Raw genomic sequence first — 17,869 nt, forward strand, 5'->3', positions numbered from 1 at the left:
TACACCACACACACCACACCACACACACATACACCACACATACACACCACACACACACACACAACACACACACACAACACACACACACAACACACACACAACACACACACATACACCACACATACACACCACACACACACCACACATACACACCACACATACACACACCACACACACATACACCACACACACAACACACACACATACACCACACATACACACACCACACACACACAACACACACACACAACACACACACCACACACACACCACACATACACACCACACATACACACACCACACACACATACACACCACACATACACACACCACACACACATACACCACACACACACGCCACACACACACCACACATACACACACACACCACACATACACACACACACACACACACACACACACACTCGGCTAGTCCTAGGGACATTAGCTCTTCCCTTGTTGCGGCAGATCTACAGAGCCTGCAAATTCCTGTGAGGTTCCTCAGCCCTGCCCTGAGAGACACCTTGCTCTGGCTCCAGGTTTTAGGAACTCAGAGAGCTCTGGTTTGGGCAGTCTTATGACTTGCCCTCTGAGCTCAAGTTTCTTCCCTCCCCTCCTCCACACGCACTGCCCCCTTCTTCCCTTGCTGTTTTGGTGCTGTTTATCTTCAGCCCAGCCCCTTAGCTCTAAGACTCCAGTCCTGCTGTGAGCCTCATCTCTCACCAGAATACCGCTCACCTCAAACATGAGCATGAGACCAGGGTTATCTATTGCCAGGGGCGTGTGAGATTCCTAGGCTTGTCCTCAGACACCCTTGTGCCACCAGGTTCTTCCTTGTTCAACCCCCTTTCCTCTCATAATGGGATACTGGACGGGCGTGGGGCGGAGGAGAAAGGGAGGGAGAGCCCAGAGTCTGAGAAGGCAGATGTGGTGGGTAGAGACCAGACCCCATGGGAGCGTGGAGGATAAGGTGAGGTCCCACAAGGTCCTTCAGCAACCAGGGTTTTCTCTAGTTCCATTTCTAACTCGGGCTAGGGACTGAGCCGGGCTTTGCACTGCGGTCTGTCCTCCAGCCCCTTCCCCTCACCTCCACCCTCAGCCACTGCTAAAGCCGCAGTCTGTCTGTCCCAGGAATGCTGTGATCTCTTTCTTTGGACCACGGCTTGAGTGGCCTCAGTATTTGTGAGATCTTGCTTGAGGGGCTGCCAAGGATTGAGATCTCACCTGGCCATGGGAAGCCCAGGGAAGGATTGTCTTGGACTGAGCTCCCTGGAAAAGCTGCCCTTCTATGTGAAGGGGCTTCCTTCCCCGTTTTCAGGGGCCCAATCACTTGCTCTGGGCAGCTTGGAATGTCTGTTGTCCCCCTTGTCCTGCCATGTCCATTCTTGTGTGTCTCCTCGTCTCTGTTCCTGTGGTGTGGGGTCCAGGGTTGCAGGGTCCCAGCATAAGGGATAAAGAGGGATGCAGTTGGCCAGCCTTGGCTCCTTTCTTGCCTGTGAGTGTGCAGAGCCAAAGTGATGTCTCAGAGACACCGCACCCGGGAGCTACCACTGCAGCCTCAGGGTGGCCTTAGGGGGCCTCTTTTCTGTCCCCTTTTCTGGGTCCTGTCTCAGGTGACAGTGGCTGCTTTGGAATAGTGCTAGACCTCGAGGTGGGGAGAGTGGCAGTACTGGGGTCTGAATTGATGGGGCAAGATGGGGGACTGAAGAGAACCCAGCCGCAGGGCTGTCAGCCTGGACCCAGAGTGGAGTCCACACTGCCCAAGTGGGTAAGGGAGACCTGAGGAGAAATGAGATTATGGTGAACGCCAGGCATGGGCGTTCTTTTCTGTGTTGTTCATACCCCCTCTCCCCTCTCTCTGCTAATCATGTCTCTCTCTCTCTCTCTCTCTCTCTCTCTCTCTCTCTCTCTCTCTCTCTCTCTCTCTCTCTCTCTCTCTGTTGAACAAGTGTGGTGGTTCCTATGACTGTGTCTCTCACAGCTTGTCCCCCTTTAGCCTGAGATGTTTTCCCCCCGAGTCCCAGCTGAGCAGACCCCTTTGGGGCAAACCCAAGGCAATGCCCAGCCCAGCTAACCCCTGTCCAGTCCTGCGTGCGCCTGGTGGCGCTCGCTGCTGGTGTGAACAGTAAGTACGTCAGAAGTGTCTGGAGACGGCAGAAAAGCACGCCTGCTGACAGAGGGCCTGGTCACGTAGGCTCTCCTTGCTCCAAAGTTTTAAAAAAATGACCCTGTCACAGATGTTCATTTCAGTTCATTTCAAAGCCTGGAAACCATCTCTGAGACGCTGCCCATGCTGTCATTTCATCATCGCAGGCCTGTGGGGTCCTGGGGTTCTGGGGTCCTGGGGTCCTGGGCCAGGGGAGGCAGGACCAGGTCTCTGCCCTTTCGTCCCGGGAGAGAAGAGCCGGTCAGTGGGGACTCCGTGATCTTGCACCCGTGGCTTTTCTCATGGTTCCTCAGTTTAGACAATTGACCCTCTATGGTTATTTCCTCTTCTGGCCATCCGCACTGAAGCTGGGACAGGAAGTGAATGGCTGAGTTGCTGGGAGCATCTTCAACTGCAGATAAAACAGCAGCCACTCAGCCATAGATCCCCTTTCAAAGGCTGAGGCTGAAAGAAAAAGCAGGCTCCGGGGGAATCCTGGAAACCTCCCACCATCTTGTCCCATAGATTCAGGATGGCTGCTCCTTGCTCCCCCTCTGCCCAGGCCGCACTGTCTCTATGGAGGCAGAGGCAGAAAGGAGCAGTGTCTATTTGATTGACCCTTTCTTGGACCAGAAGAGCAGGCTGTGGAACCCTCTCAAGAGCATCTTGGCCAGCTGGAGACCGTGCATTTGGAAGCCCTAATGTCCCCTAGAGAAAAGGTCATTCGAGGCACACGGACCCCAGCTTCCAAGCCCCCTTCCTCACCATACCACACCCCCATCTCCCCAGCATTCTCCTTCCAGCCCACAGACTGTCCATGAGGGACACAAGAGCCAAACGGAATGGAAGGGAGGATATATACATTTGTGGGCACAAGTGTGTGCCCACAGACACACCCCATATGCTAGGCAGCCCCAGCTTGTCACATGGTGCCAGAGTTTCCCTAGGAACTGGCCTTTCTGGTTCAGAGTCTATCAGGAGTGAAGACCTGGGGTCTTCAAGGAATGCACTGTACGTGAAATGCCTTGCCATCTTGTACGACAAACTTTTTTAAGTTCCAAAATTATGATGGGAAACTTTTTTTTTTGGATTTGCTTTATGAATAAACCTGATTGGTCCATTTCTCTTTTGACTGACTGCCTCTTTGTAGTGACATGATGTACACAGGTGGTGATCCTGCTCACGTGCACACCACGTGTGTGTATGCAGGAAAGGATCACTCCTGCGTGTAGTTACATGATGTGAGTAGGCTCACGGGAGCGGGTCAAATCCAGTGGGAATTTCCCCTAGCTTCTTTCAGGGAGCCTCCTCTGACACATTCCCCAGGTTGGTTTCCTTTCCTTACCAGAGGGCTCTCATATGAGGCTTCCCTTGTAGGTGCAGCATTTCAGTGGGTGTCACCGTAGCAGAGTCCCCACGAGGAACAGAGATGGGGAACAAAGGTCAGTCAGAGTCTCCTCTGCCACTGCTGAAGTTCTCCAGATCTTTGCTCTTGAAGCTGGGAGGGCCAGGGTGCCTGGCTATGGCCACATTTTGCCCTTCACCATACATGTCCCCTGAGACCTCCCCCCAGTTTCCTCCTTGGGCTACTATAGAAGCCAAGCCTCAAACTCCCCACACCAAGGCCATCAGCATCTGTCTTCTGCACATCCATTTGCTCTGCTTTGCCAGGGATGCTGACAGGAACGGGAGCCCCTCCCACATCCCTGCCCAGCTGTCACAGCCTCATGCATACGTGTGTATCTTGGTTGCGCAGGCTGACCGGGTCCCCTGGAGTGGTCTGTGAAGACACTGCTTGATGTGTTGGGTAGCAGTGTAGGTCTGCATGTAGCTGATCTAATTGGGTCTATGAGGGTGCACAGGAAATTAATCTGCATGAATTATGGGGTAGACCAATCAGATTGAGTCCTTAGAGGGGCAGTGAAATGTGTAACCAGGCCTAGTCTGTATGGGGAATGGGAAATTGAAGGAACCCGATTGGGTTTTTGTAGAGACAGGGTAAGTATGGCCAGCTCTTATCTTTGTGTAGGACGAAGTCTCAGAGGGACCTGATTGTGTACCTGTGTGTACGGTGTAGAGGTGTGATCAGGCTCAGTCTGTGTAGTGGACAGTCTCAGAGGGACCTGACTGTGTGCCTGAGGGACCTGACTGTGTACCTGTGTGTACGGTGTAGAGGTGTGATCAGGCTCAGTCTGTGTAGTGGACAGTCTCAGAGGGACCTGACTGTGTGCCTGTGTGTACGGTGTAGAGGTGTGATCAGGCTCAGTCTGTGTAGTGGACAGTCTCAGAGGGACCTGATTGGGTTCCTGTAAGGACAGATACAAGGAGTGGCCAGTCTAGTTTCTGTGGACACAGCATGGTAAAATAGGGTTTGTGTGGGGACAGTGTAAAATATGTGTCCAGGCAAGTCTGTAGAGGGAGGGGATGAGGAATCTGAGGGACCAGACTGTGTCCCTGTGGGGATAGGATACCAGGTGTGAACAGGCCTAGTCTGTATGGGATAAAGTTATAGAGGCACTAAATTTGGTTTCTGTAGGGACACAGAAGAAGGCTAGGGCATCTGAATGGCCAAGATGGGTGAGAATGGGTGGTGGGAGCAAGCTGAGTGACCAGAGTTGGGGATCAGCAGGACTAAATGGTGGAATGGGATCTGCATGGGGTGGGGGAAGGGAACAGGTCAAATGGGGTCCAGCTGGGCCTCGGTCTGAATGTTGCCCGGAGTCAGGCAGGTGCTTGTTAGAAGTAGAGGGTTCTGAAAGGCTACCTTTCTGGACTGGAGTCTTTCTGAATATCTGTGTCTTCTCCCTGAGCTGTGTGTCTGGCCCTTTTCCCATGAACGCATCACATCATTCTGTCTCATTAACCCTGCCTCGGGCCCTGGGCCTGGCCCCCAGCACCACACGCCAGGCTCATCACCAATTCATCTTTTTGCAAACTTTGAGCAAACCTAGGAGTCTCTCCTTCCCTCCCTGCATTGTCAGCAGCCCACCCCAGCCTTGCACCCTCCTCCATGGACCACCCACTTTTCCATCCTCAGGAACTGGAAGTCCTTTGTCGAATGCCCTACCTTCGGCCTGTCACCCCCTCTCACTAAACGGTTTTCAGTGTCTCAATAGCTTCTGCTTATATGTTTGAAGATTCCAAACTGAATGGGGAGGTGGCGAAGGCCGCGCTGGCGAACGAAGACTGCCCCCACATAGACCAGGCCCTCACTCCCGATGAGGGCCTGCCCTTTACCCGCTCTGGCACCCGCGAGAGATACGGACCCTGCTTCCTCTTATCAACCGGGGAGTACGCGTGCCCACCTGGTGGAGGAATGAGAAAGGGTATGTAGAGGAAGGTGGAGCTCTCTGCATTGGCCGGGCCCCCATTGCGCTCCTGCAGATGGGTGGGCAGGGCGGGGGGCAAGGGGCGCTGAGGGGTAGGCAGGCACACTGAGGGGGCGAGGATGGAGGGAGTCCCCCAAGGTAGGCTTCTAGAGGTCAGAGTCCTTTCCCCAATGGGGACGCCAGGTTGGCAGAGAGAAGCTGAGGTCCAGGCAGCTATAGGTTGGTATTCAGATAAACGGTAGAAAGGGGCTTGCTTGGCCCAGGGTGGATAACCATGGGCTGTAAACCCAAGCCAAGGGGGTACCTAAGGAAACAGGGGAGTCCCAGCTCCCCCAGAGTTCTCCAGTGGGGTACAGCATGCCCAAAAGGCAGTTCTTTCCTAGACTTTACTTGTGGAGGGCAGTTGAGTGTAGTCTAAGGGTGTGCTATAGAAGAAGTACCCTTTGGAGAGAGTCTGCAGGCCAGTGGAAAGGGAGGCCTCATAGAGGTGGCTTTGGAGCTGGGAGATACGGCCACTCTCCTTGTAGAGGTAAGCTGTGTGCTAGTCACAATACTGAGAGCGGGAAACAGAAAACTTGCCATGGCAAGCAGTATCAGTAGGACTATGCATAGCCCTTCCCATAGCCAGAGCAATTACCACTGCCCCAGGGGCAGTCGGTGCTCCCTTGTGGCTGCTCAAGGCTGAGACCAGGAGTGCCCTTGCAGTTAGAGTTTGGAGAGGGTTAGCATGGGCTGGCATTTGGCACAGGGAAGAGCTCAGAATAGTCCACACAGGGCTGCAGGCACTGGCCTGGGCCGTTCTCAGTGCAGCAGACCAGCTAGGAAGCTCATGCATGTATCTGTGCACCTCACAGGCTCACACAGACACATGCAGACAGCGAGCAGGGTGGGACAGACAGGAGTTAGAATCTCGACGAGAGTAACAGTTGGTGTGTAGTCTGTGGCCTTTGTCAGCTGCACTAGTGTTGGAAACGGTTAAACCAGACACTGGGAGAAAACAGATTCCAAGAATCAAAGGCAGACCTAGAAGAGGAGAGGCAGCCTATACCAAGATGAGGGAAAGTCCTTTGGGCTGCGCACGATTGCTTAGTGGTGCCCATCTGATGCAGGCTGGTCTCTGCTTGTTTGCCCTGCCTGAGGTCCCCTGGACCTCAGTGCGGTGGGCTGCTCCCCGCATGGTGCTGCATGGCAGAGGGTTACCAGCCTTGAGGGGGGGCCCATCCTTGACATGGATGGGTCTGCTGCTCTCTTTGCAACTGGCTTTTTCCCAGGTAAAGTCTCTAGGATGCCCAGGATCAGGGGGCCACCCTGAAGAATAAGGGGAAAACTATCTCCATGGCTGTGCCCTGCCCAGTAAGGTGCCACGGGCTGTCTGGCTCCTTTGCCTTGGATGCTGAATGGCCGGTATGGCCTAAGAGAACAGTGTCTCCTGTGCTTCCAGAAGCACCCCGTTTCACAGTAGTGCTAGGGAGTTGAGTTCAACCCCCATCCACAGGCGATCCCCAACCTCAGAACCCACCTGGGCTTGGGCGCTGGACTCTTTGGGAGGCACCAAGGGTGAAGGCCCCACACACGTCCACCCAGCCCGGCTCTCACGGCTCCTGATAGCAACAAGAACTTGCTTTGCTCTGGCTGACTCGGAGCCCTTTAGGTCTGCAGGTGCAGAGCAGAAGTAGGGACTTCACCTGTCCCCCTAAGGAGGGAAGAGAAAGAGGCTGCTAGGCTGGTTCGCTGCATGGGAAACAAGCCAGCTGGAGAAGAACCTGCCTGCCTCTGCATGCGGCTGTTCAGTCTTTCCTCCTCCTTCCTTAACAACCGAGTACCGAGCGAGCGGGAGGGGAAGGCGCGAAGAGGAGCTCAAGTGTTAATTGTATTCTCTACATACAGATCTTTGCAAAGAAAGCCCTGTCATTGCTAAGTATATGCCGACAGAGGCTGTGAGAGTGACTTGACCAGGCGGCTTGGCCGAGGACATTGGTGGCTATTAAGCATCTGGGTGGACCTGCAGCCCGTCCTCACCCTCGGACAGAGTAAATTCACGCCATGCAGGTTTGCCGGACGAGTCCGAGTGGCCCAGGCATTGTACTAAGACGGACGTAGCTTTTTCTACGGCCAATGGTAACTGACCGTAGAGGATCGCCCTTCTTTCTTTTCATTTTTTTTTAGAAGTTACCTTTTATTTGGGGAGGGGAGGGTGAAGGGGAGCCTTAGCATGACTTGCATGAAGTTAAACAGAGAACCCAGCTAAACCAAACCCACCAGCCCCTGCTGTAACTGTATGATTACCCTCACCACCACCAAGAATGGAGAGAAAAGCAATGGCCCTTCACTTTCTTTATTTTCATATGTGGTGTCGGAGCCAAACTGTAATGGCGCTCGGTAGAAATCTGGACATTTCTGGGAATGGGGGGAGCAGGGAAGAAGGACGGGGGCCAGGGAATGGATTGTTTTTTTGTACACAAGACCCAGAGGGAAGGTTTCAAAAAGGCAATCATCGGTCATATTGACCTCACCTTCGTAGCTCATGTCTCAAGCGGAAAACAGAGAACTTTTCTCCGAACAGGATTGTGGGACTCACACTGCCGTCCTCTTCCATCTCTGTCTGGCATGCTTGTGAACCAGCGGACATCTTCCCAAGACCCCGACAGTGGCTAGTTTAGGTTCATTCTCTCATCTCAGTGTGTAGATCCAGTGTGACCAAGTTTCATAACGAATTGTTCATAGTTACACCATATGGATTTTCCAACGTCATTTTAAAGCCAGGATGTAGAGTACCTCCAGTTCAGGACCACCAGAGGGGTGCCTCCCCTCCACCTTTATTAAGGCACAACCTGGCATTGTATGCAATTTAGTACTTCAGAGTAAAAAACAAACAACAACAAAAAACTGCATGCCCAATGTTATGCAAAGAGATTCGAGCATGAAATAAATTTTGTAACATGGTTTCTGTCTAGTCTAAAGCAGATTTGTTTTTCTGAAGCAATCAGAGGTTTGCAGAGACGCGCTTCTGCATCTCGAATAAATATAGTATTTTCCCAACAGCAACAGAGGACAGTAGTTTGGCTTTGGTCTGATTCTAAAATTAGTGTGTGTGTGGAGAAGGATGATATTTTTGAAAAACACATGCTTGAGTTGGAAAAAGAATGCAACGTCTCAAGCTTCCACTGCAACATTTCCTGGAAAGACAGCAACCTCCCTTCCCCGGCCTGGGCCCTGGCCCTGGAAATAAAGAGCTGACTTCTGAGATAAAGCACTGTGTTGAGTTTTTGTTGCCTTCAGGCAGTGTCTCCATTCTGTTCCGGTACGGCTCGCCAACCCTGGGCCCGACTACTACTGTAGTCATGGAGGCCAAGGTGTTGCTGTCCCGAGGATGCTGTCCCCCGAGGGGTGGGCTGCAGATCCTGTTGGCCTTCACCTGGTATGGTTCTGACTCATCTGAGTAGGTCCTTGCATGAAGCCGTGCTGGAGTATCTAGGTGCTCTCTGCAGCCATGGGCAGGCACCTCCCTGCTAGGATTACTGTTGGGTTTGACTGTCAGGTCTGGGTGCCCTGGCCAAATTGCAGGGCCTGTTCTAGAGACCTCCTCACCGAGCTCTCCTGTCAGCCTGGACACACCTTGGAAAGAGGATAATGTGTTCTGGGGGTATTGGTGTGGCGTAGAATGGAAGACCTGACCCTTCCTCATCCATCGGTGATTCCAGAATGTTCATGTGGAAAGAGACCCCAGAGGATATACGGCCAGCCCCTGAGCATCTGAAGATAAAGAGACATGGCCAGAGAAGGCAGCAAGCTGCTCAGGGTCACCAGCCCAAAGGTGCCAGCCTCCCTCAGGTTTCAGTTCCTTTGTCATCTCCCAGCACAGCCTGAGTCTGTGATTCCATGGGTGGACAGGACAAAGTTTTACCTACTAGTTTCTCACCTCGCTAAGACGTTGCCTCAACTTCCTGGTACCCAGTGAAGTGCAAGAACCCAAGGCTGGGGTTGGTGGAGCCTCTGCCCAGTCATCTCATAGCTAAGTCTCAGGACACACCAGTGAGACAGCCTGAGACCAGTGTTGGCATGAGTCAGGGATCTGCTGGGAAGACGGGGCTTTGCTGAATAACACAAAGCCATCTGGAATATAGGCCTAGAGCTGGAGAGCATCTATTGTGTAGGGGGCATCTCACAAATACGCCTAACACCAGCTCAGAACAATCCAATCACCCCACAGCACTGCCGAGACAACAAGGCGCAGAGAGGGAAAGCAACTGGCCCGAAGCCACACAGTCCAGTGATGGTGAAGTCAACATCACAATCTGGGAGGTCTGACTCCAGGGTTCAGGTTGGGCTGTCATTTGGGGGCAGGTCCTTGATGGTGAAATATTGAAGTGATGGGTTCTGACAGGTGTGACACAAGGGGCCACTTCCTGTTCTGTCCCAGATCTCTCATGATGCACAGTTGGTCAACCCCACCCTGCTGCCCTGTGGATGACTCCCTCAGCTAGTTTTCTAGAAGGCCAGCGGCCTCCCTGCCCTCTCTCCTGCACCTCTGTGCTCCAGCACTCACACTACTTGCAGCTCTTCCCCCCTAACGCCCATGGCCGACTTCATCCAGAGCTTGCGGAGTGAAAGCATTTATTCTGAGTTACAGGCCTGGCTTCACTGTCCCTAAGCACCACACCACCCATCTTAGTTAGGGTTTCTACTGCTGCGATCAAACACCATGACCAAAAGCAAGTTGGGGAAGAAAGGGTTTTTCATTCAGCTTACACTTATACATCACAGTCCATCACTGGAGGACGTCAGGACAGGAACTCAAACAGGCAGGAACCTGGAGGCAGGAGCTGATGCAGAGGCCACAGAGGGCTGCTGCTCACTGGCTTGCTCCTTGTGGCTTGCTCAGTCTGCTTCCTTGTAGATCCCAGGCCTACCATGCCAGGGATGGCACCACCCACAATGGTCTGGGCCCTCTCCATCAATCATTTATTTTAAAGAAACATCCTACAGGCTTGCCTGCAGCCCAGTATTATGGAGGCATTTTCTCAATTGAGGTTCCCTCCTCTCTGGTGACTCTAGTCTGTGTCAAGCTGACATAAGACTGGCCAGCAGACCACCCGAGGACATTTTAGTGGGCCTCACAGGCATGCGAAGCCTCATCATGGCCAAGGGTGTGAGATGTCTCAAGGGAAGATGGGTATCTGTGAGCAGAGGGAAGAGTGGGTGTGGGAAGTAGGGAGAGCAACAGCTGCTGCATGCTGGGTCTTCCACACTTACTCCAGGGCCTGGTCCAAAGACCCGCAAGCACACAATGGGGCATTCCTCCTTCTCATGAGAGGCAGGGGTGGGGAAGGAAGGCAAATTCACTTAGGTTTTACATGAGCTGTTCTCTCAGGTAAGTTCCTGTGACTCTGATGAGCCTAACAGGGCAGGTGGGGCGGGGCTGTTAAACAGCCGTCAGACCTGGAGACTGTCTCAAAGAGCTGTACACAGAACTAAGTGGGGAGCAGAGGAGGATGGGATCTCAGAGCTGGCTCAGTTGACCTCCCCATGCCATGGTGACCCCAGGGACACTGAGATCATTCATTTACATTTTGCTTAGTTCTAGAACTAAGAGCTGGCTCCCTCATGGGCTGCCAGGAAAGGGAACTTGGACAAACTCTTTTTTTTTTTTTTTTTGGTTTTTACGAGACAGGCTTTCTCTGTATTGTTTCGGAGGCTATCGGTCCAGCCCGGCCTCGAACTCACAGAGATCCGCCTGCCTCTGCCTCCCGAGTGCTGGGATTAAAGGCATGCGCCACCACCGCCCGGCTGGACAAACTCTTAGACAAATTTCCATCAAAGGTTGTGAGGGGGCAGGGAATCTAGACTTATCAATACTTCCTTCCTCCCTCAGATAAGTGCACTCCCTCATCAGAGACAGGCAGTGAGGTGAGGAGAAGGGCATTCCGCCATCAGGAAGGGCAGAATGGAGTGGCTGAGGTGAGGCGGTGGGCGATGGAACCATTCCTTCCCGCACGTTGCTTTCAGAAGAATCTGACCCACTTGTAAGCATCTGAAGTTCTAGATCAAAGGACTTAGATAGGGCAGATGCACTGATCCTATTCAGATGCAAAGATGCTTCTAGTTCATGCAAACAAGGCACTGGGATCCAGCAACAGACGCTCAGGGTGTTGAGTTTTTCTAGGACATGCTGAAAGTGATAGGAGGGAGCTTTGCCCTGTGGTCTTCTGGGCAAGATGGTGTTGGTTTCCTGTGACTGAAAACTGTCTAGGCAGTATGGGTCACATGGGAATACTTTCTGGCCTGGTTTTTGCCAACCATTCAGCCTACAGGACAGTAACCTTGAGTTTGCTCCAGTATGGCTTCCCATTGGGCGATTGCTCCATCTCTGTAGGCTTGGTCATGCCAGCAAGAGCACATCAGAGTACAAATGCTGCGATTGGCCTCTGGGCCTGGAGGTGGGGTTGTATGGGTCCAACGCTAGGAACAAGACTTCATGCACGGAGGTGCAGGTCAGACTGTGGCTGCAAGTAGTGTCTAGGTTCAGGCCTGTGGAGTTTGGAGCTGACTTCACCTATACCTTCTAGTCATTTAGCTACTTCCTACTCTACCCTTGTCTAACTCGGGGCTCTGGTATGTGACCCTGAGAAGATCCTTCCCTCTTTTCAGGCACCATTTTCTCCTGATGAGCAACAAGAACAGTTGAACAAGACCAGCACTTTCTATACTTTCTTAAGGATCCACTTATCAAATATCTTATAGAGGTCACAATATATAAAGACAAAACCAACACTACCCAAAAGAACCTGAAGGTGGACAAACTACTCTCTTTCTACCTGGCCCAATTCCCAGCCTATAGGGAGATGCCTAAGGCTCTGGCGTTGGTTTTGTTTTTCATTGTTGCTTTTTGAGACAGGGTCTCACTCTTTAGCCCTGGCTGGCCTGGAACTCACTATGTAGCCCAGGCTGGCTTCAAACTCACAGAGATCCACCTAGCTCTGTCATCCAGGTGCTGGTATTAAAGGCACATGCCACCATGTACGGCTCTAAAGAATGTAGTTTGGAGGCCTCTATGCTATGTATCAATGGAAGGTCCCCCAGCTTCACTGCCCTAGGCTTCTGTATGCCTGGAAGCCAGCAGAGCCAAGGCATCCCAGCTCAGAGACTACATGGTTCATCTACCACAGCAGCCCCGGAACCCTGCCTGGTTGGAGGGAGACCTCCGCATCTTCTGAGAGCTTCCCTGGCTCAGACACCCTCCTCTGCACTTGGGATTTCCTCTGCCGGGCCTTCCCCAAAGCCTTGTGTTCTCTCCACTTCTCATTCCATCCTCCCCACCCGGCCTCATGCCTTTGTTTGGGTCCTGGTCCTGAAGACACGAGTGCCTTCCTTTCTGAGTCTCCAGGCAGAGCACCTTGGTACCCTCAGACAGGCAATGGACTCTGGACAGAAAATAAACCCCCAAGTTAGAAGGGAAATGTATGCTGCTCATATCCTAGAATGCTCTGTCTTCTGTCCTAAGGCAGCTGGACCCAAACACAGCAATGGGGCTGGGGTGACAACATGCAGGGTTGGAGCCTGCCTTGCTGATGTTTTAACTTGGTCTTTAGTGAGGATCCCCTCATTTGCATCTGCTGAGTGGAAAAGATGTCCTCTCCATAGCTCTTTGAGCAGTGGGCAAGCAGCTTCTCAATGTTCTGTCTGTGGTCCTGCCCAGCCATCAGGGCTTACTGAGCCCGAGCTGATGGACAGAAAGATTCTCCAGGGAGCCATTTGTTGGGAGAAGGCACTTTATTAAGGGTCCTCTCTCATGGCCCCTCATTTCTTGTCCTGTCAGAATTGCTTTGGGTTTAAGTTATTGATGGTCTCTCCTTCCGGTTCCTCTCTGTATTCATGGCATTCTGAGATTCAGTGTTCTCTGTGGCATCTTGGAGTGTGTAGATGACCTTGAGGTCCTGGCATGGCTCAGAACATGCTGGAAGCTGACATAAGGCTAACGAGTGGCCAGCCCCACAGCCCACAAGGAGGATTCTTGATGGTGACTGAAGAGCCTGTACTGGGGATGGAGTCCAGACGTTGGACTCAGTGCCATCTCCACACATGCCATGTTCGTTCCAGCCCCAGGAACAACACTTGTCACCTGTAGGAGAGAGGACACAAATGTCACTTTAACATCCACTCCATATAGGAAGGAACCAAAGCTTGTGGCCATTAACAGGGTATGTTCAAGGCCCACCTCCCCTCCCCCCCAAGTCTGTGTATCAATCCCACTCTTCCTCTCCATAGATGTTCATGCTCCAATCCTGGCTTTCCACCGTGGAGGTCGCATGTGACCAGTTACCGGGCCCTGCTGACTCCACCACCAAGAACTCCAGTCCCTCCTATGTCCCTCTACCTCTGCTGCTACCACTCTGGCTCAGGCCACCAGCTTCTCATTTGGGCTACGCCTGCTTCCCACACAGTCTCATGTTATACACCTATGATCCCAGCTCTTGAGAAGCTGAGGCTATACAGAGAGACATTGTTTCTACCTCCCTGCCTAAGGAAACTACTTGATGAAAGCAGAAGCAGGCACTCACAGCTAAAGCACTGAGCCACACTCCTGGAATCCAGTTGCAGAGAGGGAGGAGGGATGAGCAAAGGAGTCAAGACCGTGCTGGAGAAACCCACAGAACAAGCTGACCTGACCTAGTGAGAGCACACAGACCCTAGTCATAAAGTTGGAGAACCAGCATTGCACTGAACCAAGCCCTCTGAATGTGGGTACCAGTTAGGAGGCCAGGGCAGTCTATGGGATCTTTAACAGTGGAGCCAGTGTTTATCCCTAGTGCACAAATGGAGTTAGGGAGTCCATTCCCTATGGAGGGAGACTGTTTCAACCCAGATACACGGAGGAGGGCCTAGGCCCTCCCCCCAAATGATGTGACAGACTTTGATGATCCCCCATGGAAGGCCTCACTGTCCCTGGGGAGTGGGTGAGAGGTGGGTTGTGGGGATTGGTAGGGGGCATTGGAGGGAGAAGGAATGGGGGGGGCTGAAATGTAAAATGATTGTTTCTAAAAAAAAAAACTACTTGAAAAATTGAAACATTTAATATGCTGGAAAAAAACGTACAACATCCTAACCTAAGTTCAGAACAGTAGTTACCATTTTCCCATATGCACTTCAATCGTTTCCTTAAAAACAAACAAACAAACAAACAAACACCCCCAGAACCATTTAAGCCTAACCTCCCTCTGGGCTCTCCACACTGCAACAGCACCACTGTTTTGAAGCATGTGTCCATACTTTCACGCACATATATTTATAAGTACATGTATGTCCTTAAACACTATGTACTCATTTGTTTTAAAGACTTATGGAAGCATATCGCTGGTACATACCCTTTATCCAACCTAGTCTTTACACTTGACACCTCACACATTTATATGAGCCAATGCTTCATCAACCAAGCTCCTTAATAGCCTCTCGTTATATAAAGTCATATTTCACTCAGCAATGACCTTGGGACAGCCAGTTCTTAATGGTCATCATTGTTGCCACTGAGCTGTATACACCAAGGCGTGATGTATTATGATATTATACATCACCAATATGGCTGCTGTTACAACCGGACAACTGTGAACATCTTTGAACATGTTTCCTGGTAGAAAATGATGTTCATGCAGGGTGATCCTCAGAAACACATACAAGTCATGGTGGGGGTTCATGTTTAATTTTGCCAAGCATAGGCCAGAGTTCATCAACATGACTGCAGGTGCACGCCTCTCGCTCATGGCCATGGATGCGTTCCTCTGCTTTCTCCCTGTAGACTACCGCCACTCTGGTGAGCACATCCACCTAGCTTGCACTCCTGCTAACACAGTGAGCTCTGCCTTTTGAGTCAGAGCCAAGTCACATGCTTATGTTCTCGGTCTGCTTGTTCTTTGCCTCCTGTTGACGTCTTTGCGCATTTTCCCCTGGTTCTACACACTGCAAGTGGCTTCTCCCAGAAGTCTGGGGTGTCACCCCATTTTGTTCATGGAGCCTTTTGCTAAGCAATTTATTTATAGTGCCTGCCTAATTGCACATTATGAAGATTAAACAATTTGCTTACCCCACTGGCCATTAGCAGACACTCAGGTTGTTTTTAATTTCCCATTTTCCTACAGCATTGCATGAACACCTCAACGTGAATCTCTGTCACTCCCTCTAGTTGCCTTTTCAAATTAGATTTGTAGGCTGGGGATTCCCAGGCAGTGGGTACCTCCATCTTGGAGACTCCTGAGGACCTGGATGTAGCTTTGGTGATCCGTGGGCGTCTCTGCCTCCTCCCATATCACTAGTATTTGTTAGCATCTTTTTCGATTTGAATACAAAACGGCATCTCACTGTTACATAAATCCTATGCTTCCTGGAGTCTTTTCTTTCCTCTTTTGTGTACTGTCTCCTACAATCCTCCTCTCCACCCAGTTAATACAAAAATGCTTAAGTGTTCAAATCCAAAGGCTAGGGGACCTGTCATTTTTTTCAGTTTGATATAAAATCTTGTTTTAGATCTTTCAACAAACATATATTTATATTTCATTTACTGATTTGGGGGTTCATCTGGGGGAGGGGCAGGGTCTCATGAAACTTAGGCTAGCCTCTAACTTACTATATAGCCAAGGCTAATCTTGAAGCTCCAGCCTCCTGGCTCCACTTCCCAAGTGCTGGGAGTGTAGTGATGGGAGAAGTCCTTTTGTGTATATGTTTGATCGGTGTAAATAAAGCACTGTTGGCCAACAGGGAAGCAAGATAGGTGGGACTAGAAATCCAGGAGGATTCTGGGAAATGCAGTAGGGGAGTGGTCGACACATGATCTCCTGAGAGGAATGGACACATCATGAGTGTGTCCTTGTAAAGATAAGCCCTTATAAAATATGTATTAGGAATTATGGGTCAATAATTAAGTCAGAGCTAGCTGATAAGAATCCAAGCAAATGGCCAACAGCTTCATAATTAATATAGTGTCTTCTGTGTTACTTGGGGACTAAAGTGGCGATGGGACCCAGGTGGGAATCCCACAACAGGACAGGTGTAATTACATGGAGCTGACTTAGGGCCCTTTATAAGGTTCAATTCTTTTCAGCAGCGTGTACGAACTGAAAGCCCACCTTCATCAGAAAATACTCCTGGCTTCCCCACAATCTGAATGTCTACATCTTTACAATTATGTGATTATACATCACAAGTTTGTCTTACAGACCACTGTTTCCAGAGAAGAAGGCCAGCCGGTCTAGGGGATTGCCCTTAGGCCTCCTCTTCCTTGGGAGGAGGCAGTTCTGGTCAGGGCTCAGGTCTAGGGAATATGTCTTCTGGTTGGCTAGCAAGACGAGGAAACACATCAGAGAGTGCTTCCCTGTCCTCCCTTTGGTTGGGCAGAGCTTCACAAGGCTGAGCATGAGCAGGAGGGGGATGGAGGCAGGAGGAAAGGATGAAGGAAAAAGCAGGATGGAAGAGCCCAGAACCTCAGGGCTCAGTTTGGCACCTTGTATGGGCCAAGTGCCTGGTCCTGGTGAGAAGTGCAGCTGACTGTCAGCAGGGGTGGGGTGGGAAGCAGGGGTGGGGGTAGGAGGAAGACGGAGCTGACCTCACCACAGGACACAGCACAATGGGCAGCTGCCATGCTCTTCTCCTGCCAAAGGGAACTTGCTCCGAGAAAGCCACACTCAGGGCTGGGTAAATGAGGCCTGGAGCCAGGATTTTCGTGCCTGCTTGGTGCAGACCTGGCAAAAGCCCAGACATCTCTTCCCTGATACTCTGAGGAGAGTATGTGTTTTGGGTCATGTGCTTTATCTGCTCAGGTTGTAACAGCCCAGTGAGGTGGCCACATTTCATGGGTGGTGTTCATCTTCAAGGAGAGAAGGCTGAGCATCTAGAACGTGGAGCGGGCTCCCAACACTGTGCTAAACTCCACATTTTATGTACTAGGCTTCACCGAGCTTATTCTTACCCACGTTCTTTAGTGCGCTGTCTCACATCCTCTTTCTCCCTGTGTGGTGCTGTATGAGTGTGTGCACATGCATATGGGAATACGCATTGCGTATGGAGGCCAGAGACCATCGTTGGGTGTCTTTCCTTCATTTCTGTCTACCTTAGTTTTTGAGACAGAGAGTCTCCCACTGAAGCTTATTGACTGGCTAGAGGGGTTGGATAGTAAGCCCAGGGACCTTCTTGTCATTTCCTAGTGCTAGGGCCACAGATATGGCTACCACGCCTGTTTTTCCCCAGGGGTACTTGTGCAGTGAGTTCTGTGCCCACCGTGCCATCCCTGCAGCCCCACCCATTCTCTTTTCCATAACCCTTTGAAGGTCATTTGAGAATGGCTTTCGGGACTGAAGAGATGGCGCCACAGTTAAGAGCACTTGTTGCCCTTGCAGGACCTGGGTTCAGG

The 17,869-nt window shown here is 51.4% G+C and overlaps 2 protein-coding genes across 11 annotated transcripts in view; one reads left to right on the forward strand and one right to left on the reverse strand.

Annotated features, from left to right (window-relative positions):
* The window catches only part of Kcnc1 (potassium voltage-gated channel subfamily C member 1), a 41,997-nt gene extending 33,272 nt beyond the window's left edge, over nt 1-8,725 (forward strand). The window contains exons 3-4 of one of the 3 annotated variants that reach the window (XM_013124220.3): nt 5,284-5,472; nt 7,127-8,725. In XM_013124220.3, coding sequence (XP_012979674.1) covers nt 5,284-5,472; nt 7,127-7,197 — 260 coding nt within the window. In that variant the 3' untranslated portion in view covers nt 7,198-8,725. Of the gene's footprint in view, nt 1-1,949; nt 3,269-5,283; nt 5,473-7,126 lie in introns of those variants that run through there. The other 2 variants (XM_005084675.4, XM_040736067.1) reach the window with 2 other exon arrangements.
* A 4,505-nt stretch (nt 8,726-13,230) lies between these two features.
* Nucleotides 13,231-17,869, reverse strand: part of Sergef (secretion regulating guanine nucleotide exchange factor) — a 185,422-nt gene continuing 180,783 nt past the window's right edge. For 3 of the 8 annotated variants that reach the window (XM_040736069.1, XM_040736070.1, XM_040736068.1), the window contains one exon: nt 13,231-13,594. In XM_040736069.1, coding sequence (XP_040592003.1) covers nt 13,305-13,594 — 290 coding nt within the window. In that variant the 3' untranslated portion in view covers nt 13,231-13,304. The remainder of the gene's footprint in view (nt 13,595-17,869) is intronic. The other 5 variants (XR_005873327.1, XM_040736071.1, XM_040736073.1 and 2 more) reach the window with 4 other exon arrangements.

This window comes from Mesocricetus auratus, unplaced genomic scaffold (assembly GCF_017639785.1).
Source record: "Mesocricetus auratus isolate SY011 unplaced genomic scaffold, BCM_Maur_2.0 Super-Scaffold_100054, whole genome shotgun sequence".
NCBI classification, from domain to species: Eukaryota; Metazoa; Chordata; class Mammalia; order Rodentia; family Cricetidae; genus Mesocricetus; species Mesocricetus auratus.